The sequence below is a fragment of the Mesoplodon mirus genome (genome assembly GCF_964341445.2).
Source record: "Mesoplodon mirus genome assembly, chromosome: 1".
Taxonomy (NCBI): domain Eukaryota; kingdom Metazoa; phylum Chordata; class Mammalia; order Artiodactyla; family Ziphiidae; genus Mesoplodon; species Mesoplodon mirus.
In genome coordinates, this window is record NC_138976.1 from 7,332,450 (window position 1) to 7,360,258 (window position 27,809).

The window sequence follows — 27,809 nt, forward strand, 5'->3', positions numbered from 1 at the left end:
GCCCGGGTGGGGACAGCGCCGCCTGCCGGCCGCGGGGCAATGCCTGTGTGGCCTGTCCTCTCTGGGCCGGGTCAGCCACTTCCTCGGAACCCCGCCGCGACCTGGCTCCCGCCCGGAGTCACTTCCTCTCCCATGTAACTGGTGTAAAATACCTGTCGCCCCCCAAGGAGCCTTGGCCCTGTCTGTAATCACTGTAAGAATGTATGCGTGGGAAAACAATAAAGCCTTACCCAAATTACAAACGAATACAAAATCCCTCAGGACCCCGGCCCCATCACTTGACTAGACTGGTGCTTTCTGGTTCAGCCAGAGCTGCTCAGCCTTTGCCCTAAAGGGCTCATCTAAACAGAATACACATTTAAACCTTGAGAAAAAGCCACCATTTCAGGAAACTAGCCTGCGCTAGGCGTTTCTTGCAATGGCTTAGGTATGTAGGGGACCCTGGTTCTTTACTGCCTAGTCTAGGGTTGGTTAGGCAATTCCTGTTATCCTGTGCTCACCAGCATTTTGTGCCAGGACTTTACTGGAAGGAGCCTTGTCCAAGGGGTCGGAAGTGAGTAAGGCTCAAACACTGAAGGTGGCTTATTTGCTGACTTGGAAGAGGTGCCCTCCAGTGCTTTTATTGGAGGAAACCATGTCAGTTCCACTTTGCTCTATCACCTCCTTCACAGTGGACTGGAAAGTGAAATCGGCAAAACATGGCAATCCTGGGATTGTCCTGCAATGGGAAATCAACCAAGTGACATGAACATATGCAAAGGAGACTTGGTTCACTGGGGGACATGCCGACTTCATAATCAGAGCCAAGTGCGACATTTACATATATACAAATCAGAATTATCGAAGGTTAGACATTTAACAGCTAGTAAGCAAGCTAGCCAGGCACATGGTAGGTTCCTTTAAGTAGGGGTTATCGAGGTGCCCTTAGCCAAATGTTAACAAATAACTGAGGTAAAAAGACTACCAGCTTCTGACTGTAGGTCACGGGTTTCAGAAAGAAAACATCAAACGAGCAAAGCTCTACCTTTCAGGAGGGTATCTAGTTCCCATCTTGAGGCTCATTTATCCAATCCTCCAGTCAGAAAGCTGAATTATGTAGAAGAACAATGATTTTTAAGTTTGCTGTGAAGTGTTTCACTGTCTCAGTGGCCACTAAGGGAAAGGGGTTCAGAAATAGAATACATCCACCTTTCCTAATGAACCCCAGGCTGGACAAACCTATAGCCCTGGGATGATGGATGAGTCTGACAAGATAGCTGCATCTTACATGTCTGATGGTGATGGTGCTTCATAAAATTGTAATTCTTAGGAAAATTGAAGTTCACATTTAACACCCAGTGGGTAGTGAATAGCCCAAACGAACTCTGGCTAACGAGCTATTAAAGTTGTGTAACATCAACCTGAAAGGAACTGCCCCAGCAGGCTACATAAAGAAACATTTACCCCTTTCTATACTTTTTTTTTCCTTCTTGGTACTGCAGACATCAATCCATCTACATTTAGATTTGCCTCCCTTGGGTAGTATCTGAGTATGCAATGTCACTAATCAAGTTGTAACACACCCTCCACTTTAAAAGTCCTCCCCGTTCTTGTTCTCATCACAAAACTGCAGGCCCTTTCCCCTCAGACCCATTAAAAATAAAACCTGTTAAGTCTTCATTAAATGAAATCCTGAAAGTCTTCATTTTTTGCAACAGAATCCCATTCTTACAATAGCCAGAAAGGGTTTATAGCAAAATATAACAAAAAAGGCAGAAAAAACAAATTTGTGTTTATGGGACCAAGTGAAACCATGAAACCAGTTGTTATAAAACAATGATAAAGATTACCAAATTAATACAAACACAATTATACAGTCCTCTGAAGCCCCCAAACTCCCAAGAATCCATCAACTAAAAGGCTCCTACTTTTCAGCACCCAAACAGCTAACGCAGGTGAAGCAGGCCAGATGTCAAACAAATGTCAGCCCAACAAGACATTCAGGTACTCCACTGACATTTAAACTCTACATTTTAGAGCCAGCATTGGTTGAAATAGTAAGGGCCTGTCATGGAAGTCAGAGAGCACAGACTCAAGTCTTAAAACATCAGTACATCACTGGAGAGACAACCTCGATTGCGGAGCATTCCATAAAAGTTTTTAAATTAAATGTAAAGACACATTACAAGCTACTGTCCTCTCTGCCCCAATTCATGCAGTTAAGTTCCCCTTGTAAGCAGAGTATGGCACAGCTTTGGAAGAGGATGTCCCGAGAGAAACGACCTGAACAGCCACTATTTGCTCTTTTCTTTTTAGATGTCCTTGTACCAAAGGCGCTTTGAGCCATTCACCTGGCACTCCCCAAAACATACTCGCCTAAGGGCCAGCCCAATAACTCTTGCAGTTGCAAACAAAGCACACTACTTTGTAGCCATCTTCCAGTACACTAAGTTTGCCCCTTCTGCCTTCTCACAGCCTAGCACTCCTTCAGATTTACGGGCACAGTGGAAGCTAAAGGGTTGTCTCAATAACTGGGAAGAAATTACCTTTAGGGGCTCCTATCTTTTGACCACATTCCCCAAAATAAACATTGTAGTTTGATTAAATAACCTAACAGTGGCATGACCTCACCAGCACATTAAAAACCAGTTTTGGTAAGCTATCACTCTGTGAAACAAAAATCACAGGCTTACTTCATGAGTATTACTTCAAGTGACTTGTTTTTTTTCCGTAGTGAAAAGTCCCTTAAATGCTGACTTCAAAACCAAAATACAGAATCCCCTCACGAATCTACTACATTCCAAGTAACAGTAATTTGTCCCTGACTTCCGAACATACCTTTCCATGTAGATTAACTATGATCTGAACCACAGCTCTCCCCATTTCCCAGTCACTACGGACGGAAATAACAAGACCAAAAAACAAAAACAAAGCAAAAAAAAACTAGCTTATCATCTAAATCCAAAAGCAAGTAGTAACATTTCTCTGTAAAACAAGGAGAATGACCCCAGCCAAAAAAATCTTTATGTTCCTTTATTGGAGCAAGATTCCTGACCAGTATACAGTGATGTATTTGCTACAGAGACCTGTGCAGAAATTACATACTATCCATCTAGACAGGTTTTCGTTACACTTTGCCTATTGATGGAATAGTTCCATTTATAAAGTTTTTATACATCAAAAAGCTTTGAATTTGACCAGGCGGTCCATTAATTCATCTCTGAAAAAGCTAAGTGGCATTTAATTTTAGCTACTATATTTTACAGCATTAAAAAGCTTATGCATTAGGTAGCTTCTCAAAATGTGATTTATGCACAATGGCATTTAGCAGACAGAGCAGAGTCCATCATCTCCCCCAGATTCACACAGACAGGTCTCATTTGAGAGCTATATGCTAAAAGAGCTGGTACTTTGAGACGAAAGTACTCCTGAGTTTCTTACCACCAATACGGACTTCTTACTCTGCAAGCCTGTCTTCTCGGCCACATTTTACAGTGCCAGTGAAGACATGCCAACAACCGTCCTGTGTATTAACTCGGCAGTAGGGCACCAGGTCTGTCTGATGGTGGTGGCAGGCACTATTATATCCAGGTAAAGAAAAGCCCATATTTTGAAATGCCAATTTGAGATACAAATCAAGGGTACAACATATTCAGAACTGAGTTTTCAGCAATCTGATATCCCAAATGATGTGAAAAATTTCAGAAACTGATGACAAATTGTACCCATGATGGGTTCCCAGCTATGGAGATATTAATACATTGATTCAAATCCCTTTACTCAATCAACATAACCCTGAGGTCATCCTGCAAAGTGCATATCAAAAAATACGAAGTTAAGGTGACAAAGTTTGACAGTAACATTATACAAGTCAAACTTGGAAAGTCCTATTAAGTATATCTGTTCTGAGAGAAAAGCATCAAATCCTTTGTGTACACATTTAGTTTTATTGTAACAAAGCAACTTGTACACTTTTAACGTTTAAAACTGAGCATCATCTTTCCTTTCCAGTGAAACAAAAAGAAAAATTTAAAAATAAACAGGAACAAAATTACAATAGAGAATGTCAATTGCAAATAAGACCCTACAGGTTCTGCTGATTCTCCCATCGAGTGGCAGGGCTCAAGTCATCATTAGGAGAGAATTTATTTTAAAAGTGTCATCTTAAACTGCAAGGATGTCCGTTAAACATCACAATTAAACATGCCAAAGGAGAAGCCATGTTGTCAAAATGCCCACTTAACCCACCCAAACATCTCAAACCCACCCTTTGCTGACCTTCTATAACCCCATTTTTTTAAGTTTTTTTTTTCTTTTTTTAAACAAGAGAAAGTAGACAGATACATGTTGGTAAATGCTAACTGTCCATATTCACATAGAGACACAGTGTAATCTCTGAGCCCAATATACAGAGAAAGGAGGAAAAAAGCTAGAATTCTATGCACTACTACACAGGGGCCTAGCACCCTCCAGCTTCCAGCAGAGCTAAGGGAGCAGAAGGTTTTTCTTTTTTCCCACAGAGCATGGTGGTGTTGATTCCATAAAGTTTTTGTTGAGACAGGAAGGGATAAAAATGAATTTGGAACAGAAAGGGGTAGAGATTCTTTTCCCACTGAATTCTGCTCAAGGTATTTCCCCCCAAAATAAGTTGTGAGCCATGGTATAAAGGAGAAAAGACACCTCAAAAACAGGGCAACTGAGCACAAGAGGAGAAGGAGAAAAAAAAAAAAAAAAAAAAAAAGACTGCAACTTGCTCCCAGGGACTGGAGAAAATTAAAAAAGGAAGGTCGGAATCCATCAGTGTTCCATTAGTCGTCTTCTCCTTCATCTTCCTGTAAGAAAAAAAAAGCAGGCAGTCAATCTTTAGGGTTAATTCTAAGGTCAGTCCCCAATATTCATATGGACCATGATGGACTCCACAGAACATGACATGCCAAGGGAAATTAATTTTATGAACCTCTACCGTGGTCCCTTGGTATGTGCGAAGGATGGTTCAGAACCCCCTCCACATACAAAAATCCTCATTTGGGGGGGGGGGGTGACCTCCCTGGCAAGTCTAGTGGTTAAGACTCCATGCCCACTATAGGGAGTACAGGTTTCATCCCTGGTGGGGGAGCTAAGATCCCGCATGCCGCTCAGCATGGCCAATAAATAGACAGATAAAGACATATAAATTTTTAAAAATTAAAAAAAATCCTCAGGATGCTCAAGTCCCTTAAATAGCACAGTACTTGCATGCAACCTACCCACATCCTCCCATATACTTTTAAAATTGCCTCAGATTACTTATAATAACCAATACAATGTAAATAGTTGTGAATACAATGTAAATAGTCGCCAGCACTTGGCAAATTCAAATTCTGCTTTTTGGAACTTTCTGGAATTAAAAGATCTGTTGGTTGAATCTGAAGAATGGGAACCCACAGATACGAAAGTCAAACTATACATCAGTCTTCATCAATTCCTTTTTTTTTTTTTTTTACCCCGGGCAACGCAGCTTACAGAATTTTAGTTCCCCGACCAGGGACAGGACCTGGGACCCAGCAGGGAAAGCGCCCGAGTCCTAACCACTGGACCACCAGGGAGCTCCCCAATCTGCATCCCAATCTGATTCTTGATCGAAAGACCCAGTGATGTTTCAGACAAATTAACTTTTCGGAAGTAACCAAATCAGACATCTTTCAGACCAAGTAATACAAACCAAAACCCACTCTATCCCAATATGATTGTCAGAATTTTATAGTTTGTCCAAAGCATGCGTATTTTTGTTATTTGGGAGATTTCTCAGAAAATTGAGCAGCTGCATGTCCACAGCACTTTCATTAAGTACTGGCTAGGGAATGACATAATTGAACAGTTATAAGTGCTAACCACAAAAGCAGAACTAATTGAATCATCGATACAATGAGCTTATCAAAATTTCCTTCAACCTTGGACAAAACAGCCTATCTTTTCTACAAGTCTTCCCACAATTTGTTGAGTCCGTTCCACTATACAATATAAATAATCTCCAAAGTAACGTGGTGAATTCTTGGAAGATTTTCTTTTTGGATTTAACCAAATCTTTTTACCTCTCCTTCCTCCCCCTCATCATCATCTTCATCTTCTTCACCTTCGTCCTCATCCCCTTCTTCATCAATATCTTCCAATCCTTCTTCCTCTTCATCATCATCATCATCTTCTTCTCCCTCCCCTTCCTCATCATCCATGTCCGGAACCTAGGGAAAAAAACACACACAAAAAACAAGAGTTACCTCAAGAACTCATTTTCAAACAAATGAAACAAGTGCAACCTTGAATAAAAGAACACTCTCAACTCACCAAGTAGTACTGTAATGGATTTGGCCAAATATCATCTTTGATGACCTCTCCTAACTCATCTGCACCTGCATCAGAATGATCAGTAAACCAGGTGAAGAAGCTTTCTGGTTCCTCATGCTGTCTCTTCCTGCTGGCTTTATTCTGAGTTTGACTTGAACGTTTTGTCAAATCCTAAATGAAGATGGAAGAACTTTTGACATAGGCTCACTACATCTTAAATACCTATAATTTAAAGAAGGTTTTAACCCAAAAGCAGAGCAAAAAATGGATGTTACATTATCTACACTGTTATTCTTATCTAAAAAAGTTACAAAAAGTACAGCTAATAAAGAGAAAGAGAAGCCCAAGAATTTTAGGTCTACAAAGAACGCCGTCAAATTTGTATGTCAAGCTTTTCTTGAAAGTTACCATCTAGACTTGGCTTTTTCTTTTTTTTTTAATAAAATTAGTTCCACTTCAACAACCAGTATCTTAACACAGTATAATTTAAAATATATTTACTACTTAAACACAGAGAGGGCCTCCCTGGTGGCACAGTGGTTAAGAATCCGCCTGCCAATGCAGGGGACACGGGTTCGAGCCCTGGGCTGGCAAGACCCCACAGGCTGCGGAGCAACTAAGCCCATGTGCCACAACTACGGAGCCCGCGCTCTGCAACGAGAAGCCACCGCAATGAGAAGCCCGCGCACCGCAACGAAGAGTAGCCCCCACTCGCCGCAACTAGAGAAAGCCCGCGCGCAGCAACGAAGACCCAACGCAGACAGAAATAGGTTTTGGGAAACTGCAAGTCACCAATGTAGAAACCAAAATGATTTAGTCCATCTCAACAAAAACTTGCTCTATAATTTATAAGACCACAAGCTACTGTATTTGGCTTTAACAAAATAGACATTTTTATATTTTAAGGATCTGCATTTAACACATCACGAAAACACCAAATATTTAATTAAACGGTTCAACTAGATCAAACTAGAGAAAATATCAATGCCCAACAATCCCTCAAATACCTTTCCGGATTTCCATTTGATTTCAGTGGACTTTGAAGATGGATCACCACTCTCATTCAGATGAAATTCTTTGGAGAGAACTTTATTTTCAAAGTAAGGGTTTTCATCAAAATACTACAATAAACAGAGAATTAGAAATCAATACAAAACAGCCCTTCTAACCAATACTCAAGTTAATTTCCATAGTGACAAACAAGTTACTGATACTCACAAAATCTATTCTGTAACCTGATTTAATATCTTCAAATTCTGTCACTTCGACTCTTGTCAAATAATGCAGCGCCTCTTCATCCTCCTCCCCAAGCAGTGCAGACACTAGATCAGCAAATAGGCCAAATGATTATTAAACAAACATTAACAAACAACTCAAGCAATCCCTTTTAAAATTTCCCAAATTTGGTTTCATAAGTCCATTATAAACTGAAAACCAAATGGCTCAGTGTCAGAGCTGTCACTTTCTTTTATCAAGTAATTAAACAGAATCCCAAGTTGGAATAGGATCTCTTCTAAACAGAAAGCATGAATTGCAAGCCTCTCCCTGTTTCAACCTCTGCATGTAATCAACATGGTGGACCAGGTCCTCAGCCAAGGTCCCTCCACTCTTTAACAAGTGGACATCCCACACCCTTTTTAATAATGCTTTGCCACAACATACCTTGTGGATGGTTAACAAATGTTGTTACCCAAAAATTTGGGATTTTGGCGATCAATTCCGACCTCTTCTGAAAAAATGGTTGGCGGAGTTTGTTATATTTCTGTTCTACTTTCAAAATCTCCTCACTGGCTTGTTCATTAAGTCTGAAGCAAATGAAAAGACACGTTGACAAGGACGGTACTTAAATACAAAAATTGCTGAGATTACAGAATATTTACTCTTGTTAGCTTTAGAACAATGCAAAGTACACACTTATAATAACCAAATCACCTAGATTTTTGTAGCCAGAGACCCAAGTCAAAATTGAGATGGCAATTCGATCAGCTTTACCAACAGGTACTAGATAACTGACAGTTCTTAAGGTGCCCAAACAGCATTTTGGTAACACTGTATATCTATCTACTCTGTACCAGGCCAACTTCAATTGTTTCCCTCAGGCAGATCAAGAAAAAGAAAAAAAAAAGCTGCCAATGAAGTAACAAAGTTATAAGGCAAGTCAGAGCAACACTGATGCCATAATACTAAACTATCCAAGTCCACACAATGCAACTCAGACAACTTGTAGCCTATGAAAGCAAACCCTGTCTTTACAAGGTCAATGTACTTTAATCAGAAACTTTTTGGTGACTGTAAAATGTTTCACAGAAAAATAAAAAATAACACTGAATCCTCATATTGATATTTCCAACTAAGTTATAATCATCTCCACTTGGCCAGTAGATACAGATGTATTTGGCCATAGTTTCAATGATTACCAAACCATAAGATGAATGTCAGAAAACTTCAAAGCAAATTGAGAAAAACTTTACCTGTCTATTTCATTTTGTACTTCATCAATATGTTCAATTGCTTCTTGCTGTTCTTTTTCTGCAAGAAAAAGGTGCATGAGACTCAATACTAATTTGAAAATAAATTTAACTGGTTTTCCTTCCCGATGTTAACAGTCTGTGATGTGAATTATATCAATAAAGCTGTTAAAAAAAAAAAACTTGCCTACTACTACAAGGCATGCTTTCCACGTGTTCATGTGTATAGTTGACAAATTACTTTTCAATTAAAAGACTATCACAAATCATGCTGTTAGACTAGTCAAAATGTTTGACTGTCACGCTTTTACGAGTTCTATTACAATACCAATTAAAGTTCCTATAATGATAATAAACGCTATTCAGAGATCCTTAAGTTCTCTAAAAAAAAAAATCACATTATAAGCCTGCAATAGAGTAGCACCAGCTATTAACTAGAATACGGAAACTAACCCGTGACAATAACAAAAATTAGGACACCACCTATCTCCATGGTGGAATCCCCTTTTACACGAAGTTGAAAATATTCCTCAGTATCGATTACTATTAAGACATCAGACACGCCTACAAAGACAGGGAAGGCCCTGGGAACTACCTCACCACCGTAAACACTCGACTTTACCTTCTAAGAATATGAACCCCCGGATTCGAATCCGACCTTTCTCGCCCCTCCAACCCAATTTCAGGCGGGCTGATCTCAGAGGCGGCCCCGCACGACTTTGGAGCACACTTACAGGGAGCAAGCATGCAGTCAGAAACTATGGGCCAAAGAACGGAGAGGAGGAAAAGGGGGTGTGCTACGGGAAAGGTACCCTTTTGTCCGGTAAAGACCGCAAAACCTACAAAGCTAAGTGGGCGTGAAGGGGCCAGATCGCGCGGTTCATTTCCGGCAACCAGCCCGGGTGGTGCAGCCCCCCTGCCGAGAAAGCCTTCACGGAAAAGGTCAGTCGGTTTGCTCCGAGCCATTGTAAAGACCCTCCGACACCCCGGTCGCCGCGCCAGATTTCTCAGCGCGCTGCCGCGAAGAGGTGGCCACCCCACGTGGGGGCTGCCCGGGGCCAGCCAGAGCATCCTCCGAGCAGCCCGGGCCGCGGCGCGGCCGCGTGCTTCCCCGCGCCCCCACCCCGCCCCAGCTCGAGGCAGAGGGCCGCGCCGGGGCCGGCCTCCGGGTGGGAGTGCGGGGGCGCCGCCCGCGGGCCGGGCGCGAAGGGGGAGCCGCGCGGAGGCCCGGGCGCGGGGCCGCGTCCGGCCGCACCATGTGGCGGCGACGGCGGCTGATGGGAGCGAGGCATCATGGCGGAGCACAATAAAGAGAGGCTTCTCGGGAGGGAGGGAGGGGGAGGAGAGCGAGGGAGGGGGGAGAGGAAGGGGGGGTCTCCTCCGCCCGCGCCGAGCAGGCCGCGGCGCCCCCGCCTCGCAGCGCCGTCCGCCGCCGCGGCGCCACCCGGCCCCGGCCCCGCGCGCACAAAAAAGGGCGCCGAGGCGCGCGCCGGCCCGTCTGCCCGGCGCCCCGCGCCCCCCGCGCGCCCCGGGCCCCGCCGGCGGCCTGCGGCCGGGCGGGCGGCGAAGATGGCGGCGCGGGCCGGCCCCCGCCTCGCCTGCTCCTCACCTGAGGTCTCGTCGGCCCCGTCGTGGTTGGAGTTGAGCTCCTTTTTACTGACTTTGGCCGCCGGCGCCGACATGGTGCTGCTCCGCGGTCGGGGGGGGAGCGGGGAGGGGGAGAGAAGGGAAGGCGAAGGGGGCGGGCAGCGGCTTCCCCTCACGCCACACGCGCGGGCGCTCGCTCGGTCCGGCCGCCTCCTCCCGGCGCTCGCTCGCTCGCTTTCCCTCCCCCTGGCTCGCGAGCGCTGCCCTCGCGGCCTGACGACGAGGGAGGGGCTGGGGCTGCGTGCCGGGCCCCGGCCCGGGCTCCTGCTTACGGAGGGGAGGCGGCGGCGGGCGGGCAGGCAGCTCGGCTCCCTCACTCACGCTCCGCGCTCCAGCTCGCTGCTCGATCTCCCCGAGCCGCCTCCTCCTCCACCTCCTCCTCGCGGCGAGGGGCGGGCGGCAGGGCGCAGGCGCGCCAGGCCCCGCGCGCACGCCCCGCCTCCGGCCGGAGAGGCTCGCGCCGCCTCACCATTGGCTGGGGCGCCAGGACCAGGGGGCGGAGCCGCGGCGAGGAGACACAGGGCCTGGCGAAGAGGCGGGAGGAAGGAACGCCGCGACGTACTGGGACTGCCCTCCGCGCCGCGCTCCCCTCCCCCGCTTTCCCCTTCTCCAGCCCGACCCGGGACTTTTGCGCGCTACGGGCGCGCGGCGGCCCGAGGGGCGGGGCCTCGCCAGGCTGTGCGCAGGCTCCCAGGCGGGTGCGTCACGTGGTGGCGGAGCGGCTTCCCCTGTCTGCCGGGTGGCGCGGGGAAGAGGGGTGTCTGCAGCCCCCCGAAAGCGCAGGCCTCGTAGTAGCCTGGCTTCAGAACACTGGAGGCCAGAAATATATCCACCCCGGGTTCTGCACTCTGGGACACTACTGGGGCGCCTCTCCTCGTGGGGGAAGGAAGGCGGCACCTCCATCCTATTTCCCAGAGAGGGAAGCTGCCTTCGAAGTCAGGCTTGTTTTGCAAAGCCCGAAACTGCCCAGTCCACTCACAGGGAGGGCCTTTTCCTGCCTCTTAGTCCAAGCTCTGCCCAGCAGGCTGTGTGCACTTGGGCAAGTCATTTTCCCTCTATGGGCCTATTTGTTATGAAATTACAAAATGCAAGAAAGGCTGACAAACAGAACGTTGTGTCAATGGTGATGTTTAAGCAGGGCCACGCTAAAGTGGAAGTCCTCTGAAGGCAAGGAGGTGCCACATTCATCCGCGGGTGCTTTTGACCCAATTCAGTGCCTAATTCAAGGAGCTTGCAAGAATCCGTACAGAGTGCTAGGCGCCAGTCCCAGCAACTGCGCCTGCATCGCACAACTGCGAGATGGTGTCGGCTGCGTTAATTTCATTTCGCTACGTCAGAGAATAAGGCCTGCTTTAGAAGCCAAGTCTGGAAACAGGAAGGCCGAGGCATTTCTGTTTGAACTATGCTTTCCAGGTAATGCAAGTGTACCACTCACTGCTCTATTCCCTCCTGCAGGGCCCCAAGACATGGACACGCAAAGTCTGAAATCTCTCCTTGGGTGTTTATAACCAAAACCAGGGGTTGGATTATTTGCCTTCCAGGACTCACATTTTTACTATCAGTTCTTAAAGCTCAAGCAGTGTCTTTCATGTTCAAGATAATCCATTGGTGGGTGATCGATAAATGTTAAGTGGCAGACAGTCCATGGGAAGAGAATACAAATGTCTTCTTGGGGCTTTCCCCAAAACCCAGAATTTAATCTTTCTCCTCCAAACCTTATTATTCTCAATTGAGTCCAGCTCAATCCATACCCATCCCAATTGGACAGGATTTTTTTTTTTTTTGGCGGTACGCGGGCCTCTCACTGTTGTGGCCTCTCCCGTTGCGGAGCACAGGCTCCGGACGCGCAGGCTCAGCGGCCATGGCTCACGGGCCCAGCCGCTCCGCAGCACGTGGGATCCTCCCGGACCGGGCACGAACCTGTGTCCCCTGCATCGGCAGGCGGACTCTCAACCACTGCACCACCAGGGAAGCCCTTGGACAGGATTTCTAAGGGAAGAATTATTAGCACCAATGAGAAGCTGGGAAATGTTTGGCAACCAGCTCCCAGAAGGGAAAAAAACACACCAAAAACCCTGATTTGTAGCATTTGCTGATTTCAGTGGTGTATAAATACTCCCACCATGGCAGATATCCTGCTACCACTTTGATGTCACTGAACAGAGATGGAACGAAATACCAGGCTCCAACGTCCCTGGTGGCGCAGTGGTTAAGGGACACGGGTTCCAGCCCTGGTCCGGGAAGATCCCACATGTTACGGAGCAACTAGGCCTGTGTACCACAACTACTGAGCCTGTGCTCTAGAGCCCGTGAGCCACAACTACTGAGCCTGTGTGCCACAACTACTGAAGCCCGTGTGCCTAGAACCTGTGCTGCGCAATAAGAGAAGCCACCGCAATGAGAAGCCCATGCACTGCAACAAGGAGTAGCTCCCGCTCGCCACAACTAGAGAAAAGCCTGTGCGCAGCAACGAAGATCCAGTGCAGCCAAAAATAAACAAATAAAATTTAAAAAAATTTTTTTAAAACAAACAAACAAAAATACCAGGCTCCAGTGCACTGCCGAAGCATGTAGCATGGGCCACAGGCTGTGATAAATACACGCATTTCCTTCTCTTTCAGTCCTCACAAAATACAAGACAGGTATTAATATCCTCATGTCACAGATAAACTCAACTTTTTTTGATACAGGTGGCAGGACCAAGTCTAATGGATAACAAAGCTCCTGCCCTAAGGACAGAGTTTTTCCATTTTGTTGACATGAATTACAGTAAGGGGTACATTTGACATTAGGACCCAGTACACACCTACACACAAAACAATGCTTACCCTCACTGAGTGTGATGACTCTTAATCTTCTATTTTCTTTAAATGCAGGTCACTCTCCACTAAAATGATTTCATGACCCACAAATGGGATGAAACGGTCTGAAAAACACTGTGCTGAAGGCTGCTTTCATACACAAAACAAAGCCTGCTCACCGGTTGGTACCAGTGACCCAGAGCATCTCCTAAGTGACCGATCTACCAGTGTTTCCCATGTATCTGCAGGGGCTCCAGGGAGCTTTCTAATGCCTTCTGATTAGGCAGTGGGCTTCACGGCTCCCACCCCAGCCCTTAGGACCATCCTGTTCTTCCAGACCTTTCCCATAGCACTTCTCAAGATGACTTCAAGGAGCACACACTAGGAAGTGGAAGAGAAAGAGAAAGCAAAAACGCCAAGTTTCAGTAAACAAGGGAGTGGTATGGACACACTAAGAGAGAATTCACCCACTGAATTATTCTCTGTGGTCTCTCTCCCCTCCTGCATTAGGAGCTCTGCATTCTCTCCTTGGCCTCTCACCTCACTCTCAGAATTCCTCTCTCTTCTCCTTCCCAGCTTCCTTTGAAGGAGGAGAATCCCACAGCTTAAAGACTGGAACAGAGATGCTAGCATTCCCTAAAATGCAGCAGTGTCCCAGGATGAACCACCTTGGAGGGACTGTGGTTGCACCCTGAGTCCCTTCTGGTACTGTTAATTCTCCCAAGAAGCTAAACAGAAGGCGACCAGAAGGACTCATCCACATTTTGCTGCTCACAAGTGGGAAAGAGTTTACTATCCGTTTCAAGAGCACTGATCATGAGCCAACTGCTGTCTTGTGTTTCACTTCCACTTAAGCCTCACAGCAAGCCTAACAGATACTGTTGAGCCCATAGAAGCCCAACAGATACTACTGAGCCCATTTTACAGAAGAGGAAAGAAGCACAGGTTATGTCACTTTCCCAAAAAGGTCACACAGCTGGATGCAGCCAGGTTTCGAGCCCTGTCCAGCTTTACCACATCGGGACATCGGCTGGGCAGGAGGTCTTTGCATCTCATTTGGAAGGGGTTGGACTGAGACCCATTCAACCTAGACTTTCCACATCACCCAGCAGACCCACAGGAGCTCTGCAATGAGAGCTCCTCATCCAGTGCTCCTTCCACAAGCAAACATGGACCTCAGCCAAGTGAGCAAATTAGGAAGATTCGTGGACTCCAAGCCCCTCCCCTCTATGCTGAGCCAGCTGGCTGTCACTTCCTGGGGCAATGCTGTCCTGCCTTCCAGGACCTATCCAAACTCACCCTCACCCGCTCCAGCTGCCCCCCTGCCGCGAAGGCCCCACCACACCCGCGATCTATCCGGGAGGCCTAATCACCAGAACAATGCACTTTGTGCTCAACTCCAAGCTGTGTGTGTGTGCAAAACACAGCCCTCACCTCCAAGGGGGGTGGAGCAGACATGAAACCAACAATTAGAATGTACAGGCCAGGCTGGGGTGACTCTGGGTCCTGCAAGGGCAGAAGGGGGCTCCTAACACACAGCAGCTGTCGCTCAAAGGAGAATACCTGCAAGGAGTGACTTTTCAGCAGGAAGCTGCAGAACGAGTAGGCATGCACAGGTAGGGAGAGGAGAGCGATCCAGGCAGAGGACAGACAGGCTTCCAGGCCCCGAGGTGAAAGAATGGAGCCCCAGGAGGAGAAGAGAGGTTAAAGGTGCCGGAGGGAGCCTGAACCTGGAGATGTCAGCAAGGACCAGGTGGGCAGCGCCCAGGAAGTCTCTTAGTCTGTACCTCGAGGGCAATGGGAAGGCTAGGAAGGGTTTTAAGCCAGGGAGTCACATGATTGGCTTTGCTCTGGCTGGAAGGGAGGAGGAAGCCGGAAGCAAGAGGGGGGGGGCAGTAATCCGGGCCAGAGTTATGGGCGGATAACTCCGGGTGGACGGATATGAGGTGCTGAGGAACCACCAGGACTCCGGGATCTGATGGCACGTGGAGGAGAGGAGAGGGGTCACCCGTGTTTCCACCAGCCTCAGGCTGGCTACTGGTGTCACTTGACCAAGACAAAAGGAATGAGTTTGGGGGCTGGGAGCGTAGGTGTGGGGTTGGCGCCAGGATCGAGCTCACGCGTGCTCCAGGCCCCCCACTTTCACCCCTTCTGGTTCTTCCTTCACATACACCTAATCCATGCACCCCGTGCTTAAAACCCTTCAGGGGAATTGGCAGTCATCTCAAAAAGTGTGGGGCAAAAAAAAAAAAAAGAAAAAATCACCTAGAAGTCAATCCTTGCAAATCCTTTAAATCTCCAATAAAACGTAGTGTCCGGACATACCTTCCTTTGGCAAGTTCGGAGACGCAGACGTTTCCTCTGGCCTGGAGGCAGGAGTCCGTCTCGGTTTCTTCGGTTTCTTTGCTTGAGGTGGAAGTGAAGACTGGTGTTTGGGGGCCATGCTGGGAGAAAAGCCAAGAATCCACCCAAGGGAAGAAGTTCGTACCAGGAGCTCTGAGAGCTCTGAGAACTAAGGCTGCCCCAGGTGACAAGACGTTTAAATATACTCTGGAGCCGCCTGGAGGGGATATTTACGTGACAGTGGGACACACCCCATTCCCCCTCCCCCAGCCTCAACCTCCTACCCACCCTCCAATCAAGATCAACTTCTTTTACTTGCTCTTTGCTTTTCTCTCTAAGGGCTTTCTCGGCAGTGGGGTGGGGGTGGAGGGGAGGGAGGTGTTTTCCTTTGGCGGGGAGCAGTTCTGTGCTTTCCGGGACCCTCCTGGTCTTGACTTGAAGCACCAGTGGCCCATCCCCCAGTCCTGTCTCAAATATTCTCTGTAGGCAGCACTGCCCACATTGAGAACTGTACTCTTCTTTTTTTCCTCTGGCCTCCTAGAAGATTTAAACGTGCTCTTGTCTCACCTCAGCCTGGAACATTCTTCAGTCTCCCCACTCCCACCGCCTTGTCTGGCTAACTCCTTCCCAACCTCCACGTCTCAGCTTGGAGGGATAAATGAATGTTAAAATACAGGAATCTGGGACTTCCCTGGTGGTCCAGTGGCTAAGGCTCTACGCTCCCAATGCAGGGAACCTGGGTTCGATCCCTGGTCAGGGAACTAGATCCCACATGCCGCAACTAAAAGATCCTGCATGTCACAACTAAAGATCCTGTGTGCTGCAATGAAGATCCTGAAACTAAGACCCAGCGCAGCCAAATAAATAAATAAATATTTTAAAATAAAATAAAGGAATCCCAGTCAAGTATTAGAAAGCAAGAGGAAAAGCAGGTACCCTTGAGAGGACTTGGGACAGCCGTTCATTCTTCTCTCATTTCAGGTACGATTAGAAGGTGAAGAGTTTGAAGAACCTGTAGAAGGCATGTTGTCTGGGGGTCCCAAAACCCAATGCCTGTCAGGTAACAACTATGAGTAAGGCAAGCAACTGGAATTCACAACAGCTGGAGGAAGGTAGGTTGGTATAACCGCTCTGGAAAACATGTGCCGGCTCTATCAAAGCAGAGCCTGGGCTGAGTTACTCTTACCCAGCAGTTCTACTCCCGCCCACATGCTCAGCAGAAATGCGTACCTGTGTGCGCCAATATGTGTGATAAATGTGTACAAGAATGTCCATAGCAGTGAGATTCATACTAGCCAAAATCTGGAAACAATACAGATGTCTACCAACAGCCGAATAAATAGGTTGTGAGATATTTATACAACGGAACATGATAAAACGATGAAAACAAATGAACTACAGCTATGTGTCATCATGTGAATGCAGCCTACAAACATAATGTTGAGTGAAAGACACAAGACACAAAATAGGACAGGCTGTGTGATTGCACTTAAATTACAGAAACAGACAAAACTGATCTATGCTGTTAGAAGTCTGGAGTGTGGTTACCTTTGCCCTCGGGAGGGACATCATCTGAGGTGGGATTAAGGGCCTTAATCCTTTCTGGTGATGCCCAGTTTCTGGATCTGGGGTTTGCTACACCAGTGTGTTTGGTTTGTGAACCCCAAGCTGCCATATCTTTGATTCTTCTAAAGAACAGCCAGAGATATACATTTTGTTTTCAATCTTTTTTTTTGGCTGCACCAGGTCTTAGTTGTGGCATGCTAGTTGTGACAGGTGGACTTCTTAGCTGCGGCATGCAAACTCTTAGTTGTGACATGCGTGCGGGATCTACTTTCCCGACAAGGGATTGAACCCGGAGCCCCTGTATTGGGAACGCGGAGTCCTACACACTGGACCACCAGGGAAGTCCCAGAGATATACATTTTTATATGAAATCTCTGGATTTTTAAAAGTTAGCAACTAGGGCTTCCCTGGTGGCGCAGTGGTTAAGAATCCGCCTGCGCATGCCAAACATGGGTTTGAGCCCTGGGCCGGGAAGATCCCACATGCCGCGGAGCAACTAAGCCCGTGTGCCACAACTACTGAGCCTGTGCTCTAGAGCCCGCATGTCATAACTACTGAAGCCCGTGTGCCTAGAGCCCATGCTCTGCAACAAGAGAAGCCACTGCAATGAGAAGCTCACACACTGCCACAAAGAGCAGACCCCGCTCACTGCAACTAGAGAAAGCCCATGCACAGCAATGAAGACCCAACACAGCCAAAAAAAAAAAAGAGTTAGCAACTAATTAAACTTTTTTTTTTTTTGCATTACACGGGCCCCTCACTGTTGTGGCCTCTTCCATTGCGGAGCACAGGCTCCGGACGCGCAGGCTCAGCGGCCATGGCCCACGGGCCTTGCCGCTCCGCGGCACGTGGGATCCTCCTGGACCAGGGCACGAACCCGCGTCCCCCGCATCGGCAGGTGGACCCTCAACCACTGTGCCACCAGGGAAGCCTAATTAAACATTTTAAAACATACTTTGTGGACCAAGTAAAGCATGTCATCAGGCCACTTTCAGCCTATGAACCATGAGTTTACAACCTCTGAGATAGTGCAATGATTTTCCTTTTTTTTTCTGTTTGTTTTCTTTCCATTAATTACCCTCTTAAAATAAATCTAAGGCATAAGTCAGTGATGTCAATACTGATAAAAAGCTGAGCTCTTTCTGGAGGAAGACCGAGCACCACCAACATCTCTTACTCCCTTCCATCCCTCCATTCTCTGACAGCTTCTGGGGGACTTTGGGCTTCTTCTAAGACATTTTGGTTTCACAGCTAGGCAAGCTGAGACCTGAAAGAAGTGATTTACCTAAGGTCATGAGGAGAATAACTGAGTTAAAACTGGAGCCCCAGTTCTGGGGTCATTTTATCACAGGGATGCACTTTCTAGCCAGCCTAAGTGTCAGTGTTTACACCTGTAAAATGGATGATAATAATACCTGCCTCTTTGTTTCAGGATTTTCAATTAAGGACAAAGAGTCATCTTTCTCCTGTTTTTACCAAAGAAACTGTCCAAAACAACAGCATGGAAAACAAAAACAAAAACTCTCTTCTGATGAAACTGGGAGTCAGCTAAACCCCAAAGCACAGAATAGGTGGCTGGATGGCCAAAGCAGTGGAAAAGAAACAGGATGTATGCAGGAAGAGAGGACAGACGCCCTAGCTACAGATTTCTGGGAGTATCAGCAAAGGACACTTCTGGAAGCTGAGGGGCAAACCCCAAATCCCTTGCTTGTAGCAGCCAGAAGGGAGTGTACTGACAGGATGCTGCACCAGCTCAGTTCCTAGAAACAAAGGAGAAGGGGGTCAGTGAGGAGTAGCAAAAGGAGCTTCATGAGACCCATACAAATTCCAATTACCTTGAGATTCCCTTTTATTACCCACCAACCTGAGATCCAAAAGTTAAAAACAGCCTACCTGGGAGAAGGCACCTTAAATGAATACAGCCCCTTTGGAGGGCAGTTTAACCATCAAAAGTGCAAAAGTACACAGCCTTGACCCAGAAATTCTCCTTCTATTTTTTATTCTACAGATAAATGAGGTGGCACCTATGCAAGGCAATTCACTGCAACATCATGAAAGTGAAAGCTTGGAAACAACCTAACAACTTCTTTGGGCTTTGGGTAACCAAAGGGTATAACCTATACAGTAGAATGAGCTGCAACCATTAAATCAAATAGGGAACAAGAGCCATGGTGAAGTGAAATAAGCAAGGTCCTATTAAGCAGGTAGTATGTTACCATTTGTGTAAAAGGGAGGGTAGAAAAAAAAATACATGTTCACTTATTTGCCTGTATACTTGTAACACAGCTCTTAAAGGACTCCTGTGAAGGTGATAACCCAGCCACCCCTGGGGAGGGGACTGGGTGGTGAGAAATGAAAGGACAGGGATACAGGGAGATCTTTCACTCTTCACCCTGTTGTACATTTTGAATTTTGAACCTGTGTATATATTACATTAAAACAAAACAAAGATTACCTGAGCTCTAGTACTTAGAATCACTTACATCACATAAGAACAGCCACCCACTTGGTACATGTCAGCTTAAATTCAAACATGCAAGACCCCACCTTTCCTTTCCTCCACAACTTCCAAAAGTTGAACTTCCTGGATTCCCAGAGGTGTTACCAGGCAACTGTGCAACTCTGCTTCATTCCAGAACTGGCTGCAGACAAGGTGGAGGCAAGGCAAATGACCTCCCTCCACCCCACCCAAAAGTTGACAGGATCATGACGTTCCATAACCCTGAGGCCAGGCTCTCTCTGGGAACCAGAATTTTCCAAAACATCCCAAACACCCGTAGCTGTATGAGAGGATTTCAATAGCATTATCCTTTTAAACCCTCCCATCAACCTTTCCAGGACAGTATTATGTCCTTATTTTACAGATGGGAGAATCAAACCAAATGAAAAATTGACAGCCAGAGAATCTTGTCCAAAAATCAAAAGGATAGGAATAGAAGACTCAGGATTCAAACCGGTGTCTTTCTGGACTCCCTTGGGTGTCCAGTGGCTAAGACTGTGCTTCCAAAGCAGGGGGCATGGGCTCAGTCCCTGGTCAGGGAACTAAGATCCCACATTCTGCGTTTCTTGTCTTAAATGGGTGCCAGGGCCTGAGGGTCGTGTGGTACCTCTTTCATTGCCCTCACACTGTTCTCTGGCTCCTTGGTACTTATTAAAAAGTTAATAATAAGGAATTCCCTGGTGGTCCAATGGTTAGGACTCAGCACTTTCACTGTCCGGGGTGGGGACTAGGGGAAGGGGAGGATGGGGTGGGGGTGGGGGAGGGGGAAGGGGGGCGGCCGGTTCGATCCCTGGTCAGGGAACTAAGATCCTGCAGGCTGCGTGGCATGGCCAAAAAAAAAAAAAAAAAAAAAATTAATAATAGTCTTTAAAAAAAGTGACACCGGTATCCCACCATCAAGAGATAGGAGCTGCTATTCGCCCCTTGAGGAGTGTCGATCCAACACAGACTGAGTACCAAGGAATGATTGAGATCATGGATGAAGTGGATATGAAAGGTGAGGTCTATCCATTTGGCATAGTTGGGATGGCCAACAAAGGGGATTGCCTGCAGAAAGGGGAGAGCGTCAAGTTCCAGTAGTGTGTCCTGGGCCAAAATGCACAGACTATGGCCTACAACATCACACCTCTGTGTAGGGCCACAGTGGAGTGTGTGAAAGATCAGTTTGGCTTTGTTAACTATGAAGTAGGAGACAGCAAGAAGCTCTTTTCCCATGTGAAAGAAGTTCAGGACGGCATTGAGCTACAGGCAGGAGATGAGGTGGAATTCTCAGTGAGTTTTAATCAGCGCACTGGCAAGTGCAGTGCTTGTAATGTTTGGCGAGTCTGCGAGGGCCCCAGGGCTGTTGCAGCTCCACGACCTGATAGGTTGTTCAGTCGCTTGAAGAACATCACCCTGGATGATGCCAGTGCTCCTTGCCTAACGGTTCGTCGTCAGCCAAGGGGACTAGATAACTCAGTGGGATTTGGTGCCGAAAGAAAGATCCGTCAAGCTGGTGTCATTGACTAACCACATCCACAAAGCACATCATTAATCCACTATGATCAAGTTGGGGGATTCTGGTGAAGGGTTCTGAATATCTCCCTCTTCATCCCTCCCAAAATCTGGAATACTTATTCTATTGAGCTATTACACCAGTTTTAACACCTTCCTCGTGTTATGTTTAAAAAAATAAATAAATTTAAGAAAACCACTTTAGGGCTTCCCTGGTGGCGCAGTGGTTGAGAGTCCACCTGCCGATGCAGGGGACGCGGGTTCGTGCCCTGGTCCGGGAAGATCCCACGTGCCGCGGAGCGGCTGGGCCCATAAGCCATGGCCACTGAGCCTGTGCGTCCAGAGCCTGTGCTCCGCAACGAGAGAGGCCACAGCAGTGAGGCCCGCGTACTGCAAAAAAAAAAAAAAAAAAAAGAAAACCATTTTAAAATTATGCACAGTTGCAGCCTGGAAAACTTAAGGTGGCGCCTTATAGTATCAATTTTAGGAGCTTTATTTGGTGCATTTAATGCAACTGGTAATTGCAAAACTCACTTTGCCTGCGTAAGTGAAAAATATAGACGGTTACCTTGTTGGCCCCATGAAATTCTGCACTTGATACTTAGTATGTACTCTACCTTCATTACTTCTGGCAAGATGTTCTGCCTTAGGACTCAGTTGCATTCTTTTTCCTTTTCTTTTCTGTTCATTATGCTTTAATTCTGAGGACCATATGATGGTAGAATATATTAAAAATTACAAAAATTTGTATAGGCAAACCAATTCTTTAAGTTGATGGCCAAATGTTATTTTTCATATCATTTATAATCTTGTCACAGTCTGCTTAATGAAGTTTGGTTAGATTTCAGTAAAAATTATCTTCCAGGGTAGTTTTTTTCCCCCCCTGGGATGGGGGGGTAACTTTACCACAATTAGTATATCTGGTACAGAATTTCATGCAAATGAGGTGTGCCAGCAGTGTGATAATTTAAACGTATTTAAACAAAAACAAAAGGATGAATGCACAAACTTGCTGCTGCTTAGATCACTGCAGCTTCTAGGACCCAGTTTCTTTTACTGATTTCAAAACAAAACAAAACAAAAATAATAAAAAAGTTGTACCTGAAAAAAAAAAAAAGAGGTAGGAACTACTAACAAAACATATATGTCCTTTAATATGTATTTGTGTGCAGTTTAAACAGGATTATTGTACAAAGCTGGTTTTTAGTCTAATTTTTTCCGTTAATGATTTTTCTTTAACATCTTTTCATGCCATTATATGTACTCCTGTGACAACATTTTTCATTATTATACTGTTTTCTGTTGCGTAAATGTGCTATAATTTATTTAACCAAAACTTGACAATAGAAATTAAAGATGTTCCTACTATTTTGTTATTATAAGCAATGTTGTGATAAATCACAACTAAATCTTGACACATATGATTATTTCCTTAGAATACATTCCTAGAACTGAAATTGTTTAGTGGGAAAGTATGTAAAATATTAAGGGTTTGTAACATGTTGCCCAATTGTCCAGCTGCTCTCCTGCAGTGTTTGTGTGTATTTCACTGAACCCTGCCTTATTCTCTGAAGTTCAGATTCAGTAGGTGGAAAATTTTATCTCAGAAAAACAGTTTTTCTTTTCTTTTTCTTTTTTTGATTTATTCTTTATTGAAGTACAGTTGATTTACAATGTTGTATTAGTTTCTGATATACAGCAAAGTGATTGAGTTATACATATACATATATATACATACATATATATGTACATACATATATATGTATGTATATATACTCGTTTGGGGGGGATTTTTTTTGGCCGCATCACATGGCACCTGGAATCAGGATCGAACCTGTGCCCCCTTCAGCGGAAGCGTGGAGTCTTAACCACTGGACCTCCAAAGAAGTCCCTATATATATATATTTTAAATAAATTTATTTATTTTATTTTTGGCTGCATTGGGTCTTCGTTGCTGCGCGCAGGCTTTCTCTAGTAGCGGCAAGTGGGGGCTACTCTTTGTTGCGGTGCGCGGGCTTCTCATTGCAGTGGCTGCTCTTGTTGCAGAGCACGGGCTCTAGGCTTGTGGGCTTCAGTAGTTGTGGCACATGGGCTCAGTAGTTGTGGCTCGCGGGCTTAGTTGCTCCGCAGCATGTGGGATCTTCTCGGACCAGGGCTCGAACCCGTGTCCCCTGCATTGGCAGGCGGATTCTTAACCACTGCCCCACCAGGGAAGTCCTATATTCTTTTTTATTATGGTTTATTACAGGATATTGAATATAGTTCCCTGTGTTATGCAGTAGGACCTTGCTGTTTATCCATTATGTATGTAACAGTTTGCATCTCTAATCCCAAATTCCCAATCCATTCCTCCTCCACCCTCCCTCCCCCTTGGCAACCACAAGTCTGTTCTCTATGTCTGTGAGTCTGTTTCATAAATAAGTTCATTTGTGTCATGTTTTATTTTATTTATTTTTAATTATTAATTAACTAGTTTTTACTTTCTGGCTTGCTGAATGGCTTACAGGAACTTATTTCCCTGACCAGGGATCGAACCTGGCCCTGTACACACACCCCCCACACCCTGGCAGTGAAATCGCCAAGTCCTAACCACTGGGACTACCAGGAAATTTCCTGTGTCATATTTTAGATGCCACATATAAGTGATATTATATGATATCTGTCTTTCTCTTTCTGACTTACTTCACTTAGTATGATAATCTCTAGGTCCATCCAGGTTGATACAAATGGCATTATTCCATTTTTTTTTATGGTTGGGTAGTATTCCATTGTATATATATACCACATCTTCTTTATCCATTCATCTATCGATGGACATTTAGGTTGCTTCCATGTCTTGGCTATTGTAAATAGTGCTGATGTGAACATCGGGGTGCATATATCTTTTCAAGTTACAGTTTTGTCCAGATACATAACCAGGAGTGGGATTGCTGGATCATATAGCAACTCTACTTTTAGTTTTTTGAGGACTCCCCATACTGCTTTCCACAGTGGCTGCACCAATCTACATTCCTGCTAACAGTGTGGGAGGGTTCCTTTTTCTCCATGCCCTCTCCAGTATTTGTTATTTGTAGACTTTTTTTTTAAGTTGGGTTGACTGCGCAGGTCTTATTTGCGGCATGTGGGGCGTGCGGGATCTTTAGTTGCGGCATGTGGGATCTAGTTCCCTGACCAGGGATCGAACCTGGGCCCCCTGCACTGGGAGCGCCGAGTCTTAGCCACTGGACCACCAGAGAAGTCCCGTTATTTGTAGACTTTAATGATGGCCATTCTGACTCATGTGAGGTGGTACCTCATTGCAGTTTTTTTTTTTAAGATTTATTTATCATTTATTTATTTTATTTTTATTTTTGGCTGGGTCGGGTCTTAGTTGTGGCATGCAGGATCTTTGTTGAGGCATGCAGGATCTTTCATTGCAGTGCATAGGCTTTTCATTGCAGCATGCGGGCTTCTCTCTAGTTGTGGCATGCAGGCTCCAGGGCACGTGGGCTTTGTAGTTGTGGCGTGTGAACTTAGTAGTTGTGGCATGTGGGCTTAGTTGCCCCACAGCATGTGGGATCTTACTTCCCTGACCAGGGATCGAACCCGTGTCCCCTGCATTGTAAGGTGAATTCTTTACCATTGGACCACAAGGGAAGTCCCCTCATTGTAGTTTTGATTTGCATCAGAACAATTTTTCTTATGCTTCTTGACAATGGCATTTCTTCTTTTGTAAATAGCCCATTCATATCAATTTGCCCAATTTCCTGTTATGATGTATCTCTTTTCTTCATTAATTTATAAGTGTATTTTATATATTAGGCATATAAGCCTCTTTTTTACATATTGCAAAATATTTTCTCTAGGTTATTTGCTTTGCATTGTATTTTTAGTGGTTTTTAATTTGTTTTTGAGACTCACTAAAGTATTTTATTTTGATGTAAGCAAGGCTCTCAATCTTTTCTTTTTTAAAAAAATATATTTATTTATTTGGCTGCTCCGGGTCTTAGTTGCGGCACGTAGGACCTTTTAGTTGCAGCATGTGGGATCTAGTTCCCTGACCAGGGACTGAACACCCCCTGCAATGGGAGCGCGGAGTCTTAGCCACTGGACCACCAAGGAAGTCCCAGGATTTTCCCTTTAAAAGATGATAATTCCCTTGTCTGAGACTTTGAAAATTGCAAGGAATTGAAAGCTCAGCCTTTTGTGGAGTGGATATCATATGTTGTCAGGCACTGAGCTAGGCCTTACGGTTGCAGAAATGAAAACGATATGGCTCCATCATTCAAATCTCATAGACTAATGGAGTGTGTGTGCTTGCAGGGATTTTGAGGGCAACACCGTTTATTGAGCAATTTAAGTATTCTATTCCGCTCTAAAATGTCACTTTTGATATACATTAAAGAATATACTTGGGCTTCCCTGGTGGCACAGCGGTGAAGAATCCGCCTGACAATGCAGGGGACATGGGTTTGAGCCCTGGTCCAGGAAGATACCACATGCCACGGAGCAACTAAGCCTGTGTGCCACAACTACTGAGCCTGTGCTCTAGAGCTCGTGAGCCTCAGCTACTGAAGCTGGCACACCTAGAGCCCGCGCTCTGCAACAAGAGAAGCCACCGTAATGAGAAGCCCACACACCGCAACGAAGAGTAGTCCCCGCTCACCACAACTAGAGAAAGCCCGCGCGGCAAGAAAGACCCAACTCAGCCAAAAATAAATAAATAAATTTATTAAAAATATATGTATATATACTTAAGTCTGTTTCTGGACTTGCTGTTCAGTTGAATTGATATCTATGATTATCCCAGTGTCAATTCCACATCCTATATTATTATTTTACTTGGACTATTTTCTCTTTCTTTTAAGACTTCAACTTTTTTAAAAAATTTATTTATTTTTATTTATTTTTGGCTGCATTGGGTCTTTGTTGCTGCACGTGGGCTTTCTCTAGTTGCAGAGAGCAGGGGCTACTCTTCATTGTGGTGTGCAGGCTTCTCATTGCGGTGGCTTCTCTTGCTGCAGAGCATGGACTCTAGGTGCGCGGGCTCAGTAGTTGTGGCGCATGGGCTCAGTAGCTCTGCGGCATATGGTATCTCCCCGGACCAGGGCTCGAACCCATGTCCCCTGCATTGGCAGGCGGATTCTTAACCACTGCGCCACCAGGGAAGCCCATCTCTCTCTCTTTTTTTAACAGCTTCATTTAGGTGTAATTTACATGCCGTATATTTCACTCATTTGCAGAATAAGGTTCAATGATTCTTGGTAAATTTACAAAGCTGTATAACCATCACCACAATCTGATTTTAGAACATTTTCATCACCCCAAAAAGAAACTTTATGCTCATTCCCACCCCCAGCCCCAGGCAACCACTAATCTACTTTGTGTCTCTATAAATTTGTCTTTTCTGGACATTTCATATAAATGGAATCATACAATATGTCATCTTTTACATCTGGCTTTACTTTATCTGTTTCTTAATATGTAGTGAGCCTGACTTCTTTCATTATTCTTCAGTTTTAGGAAATTTCTCGGGCATTTCTCAGACTAAAATGATTGTTCCAGAAGAAGTTATCACACAGAATTAAACTATAGCCCCAGGACTTCCCTGGCTGTCCAGTGGTTAAGACTCCATGCTTCCACTGCAGGGGGCGCGGGTTCGATCCGTGGTCAGGGGACTAAGATCCTGCATACCTTGCTGCGCTGCCAATAAAATAAAATAAAATAGGGGCTTCCCTGGTGGCGCAGTGGTGGAGAGTCTGCCTGCCGATGCAGGGGACACGGGTTCGTGCCCCGGTCCGGGAAGATCCCACATGCCGCGGAGCGGCTGGGCCCGTGAGCCATGGCCGCTGAGCCTGCGCGTCCGGAGCCTGTGCTCCGCAACGGGAGAGGCCACAGCAGTGAGAGGCCCGCGTACCGCAAATAAATAAATAAAATAAAATAAAATAAAATAAAATAAAAAATTAAAAAGAATACAAATAGGGCAGAAACTAACACACCATTGTAAAGCAATTATACTCCAATAAAGATGTAAAAAAAAAAAAAAAGAATACAAATAGGGACTTCCCTGGTGGCACAGTGGTTAAGAATCCGCCTGCCAGCGCAGGGGACACGGGTTCGAGCCCTGGTCCAGGAAGATCCCACATGCCGTGGAGCAACTAAGCCCGTGCGCCACAACTGCTGAGCCCGTGAACCACAACTGCTGAAGCCCGCACGCCTAGAGCCTGTGCTCTGCAACAAGAGAAGTCACGGCAATGAGAAGTCTGCACGCTGCAACAAAGAGTAGCCCCTGCTCACCACAACTAGAGAAAGCCTATGAGCAGCAATGAAGACCCAATACAGCCAAAAATAAATAAAGAAAATAAATAAATTTATTTTTAAAAGGATACAAATAAATAAACTATAGCCCCAGAATAATTATATATATCATAACCTTACAAGGTAACTGATTGAAGTTCCTCTTCGTGTATTAAGCCAGTTTGCTTCCTAAAAACAAAAGACATATATACACTCAGCTGCGTGGCAAATCATTCTCCCTTTCTGAACCTCAGTTGTTTGTTTGTAATCTGTATAATGGGGACTGTAACACTTGGAATCGTGAATATCCACTTGCTTTACCTCCACTCTCCCTCTGTAGGGCCACACCAGCCCCTGGTGTGGCCCTACAGAGGCCACACAAGAGCATGCACAGAACAGGTACGTTAATTATGG

The 27,809-nt window shown here is 45.7% G+C and overlaps 1 protein-coding gene across 1 annotated transcript; it reads right to left on the bottom strand.

The window, feature by feature from the left end:
- Window positions 1–3,906: 3,906 nt before the first annotated feature.
- On the bottom strand, window positions 3,907–10,820 carry SET (SET nuclear proto-oncogene). Its single transcript, XM_082612211.1, has 8 exons — window positions 10,378–10,820; window positions 8,772–8,829; window positions 7,963–8,105; window positions 7,519–7,622; window positions 7,308–7,421; window positions 6,301–6,471; window positions 6,051–6,197; window positions 3,907–4,811 (listed from the first exon to the last, which is right to left on the bottom strand). The coding sequence occupies exons 1-8, from the start codon at window positions 10,448–10,450 to the stop codon at window positions 4,788–4,790; spliced, it is 834 nt and encodes a 277-aa protein (XP_082468337.1). The 5' UTR covers window positions 10,451–10,820; the 3' UTR covers window positions 3,907–4,787.
- Between the last annotated feature and the right edge of the window lie 16,989 nt (window positions 10,821–27,809).

What these genes read in the sequence shown, in the direction of transcription:
- SET (XM_082612211.1), bottom strand. Translation starts at nt 10,450, where the DNA reads ATGTCGGCGCCGGCGGCCAAAGTCAGTAAAAAGGAGCTCAACTCCAAC. An exon ending in CAGGTTACAGAATAGATTTT is followed by an intron (nt 7,422 to 7,518) that starts GTGAGTATCAGT and finishes TGTTTATTGTAG; the next exon opens with TATTTTGATGAAAACCCTTA. An exon ending in TCAAATGGAAATCCGGAAAG is followed by an intron (nt 6,472 to 7,307) that starts GTATTTGAGGGA and finishes ATCTTCATTTAG; the next exon opens with GATTTGACAAAACGTTCAAG.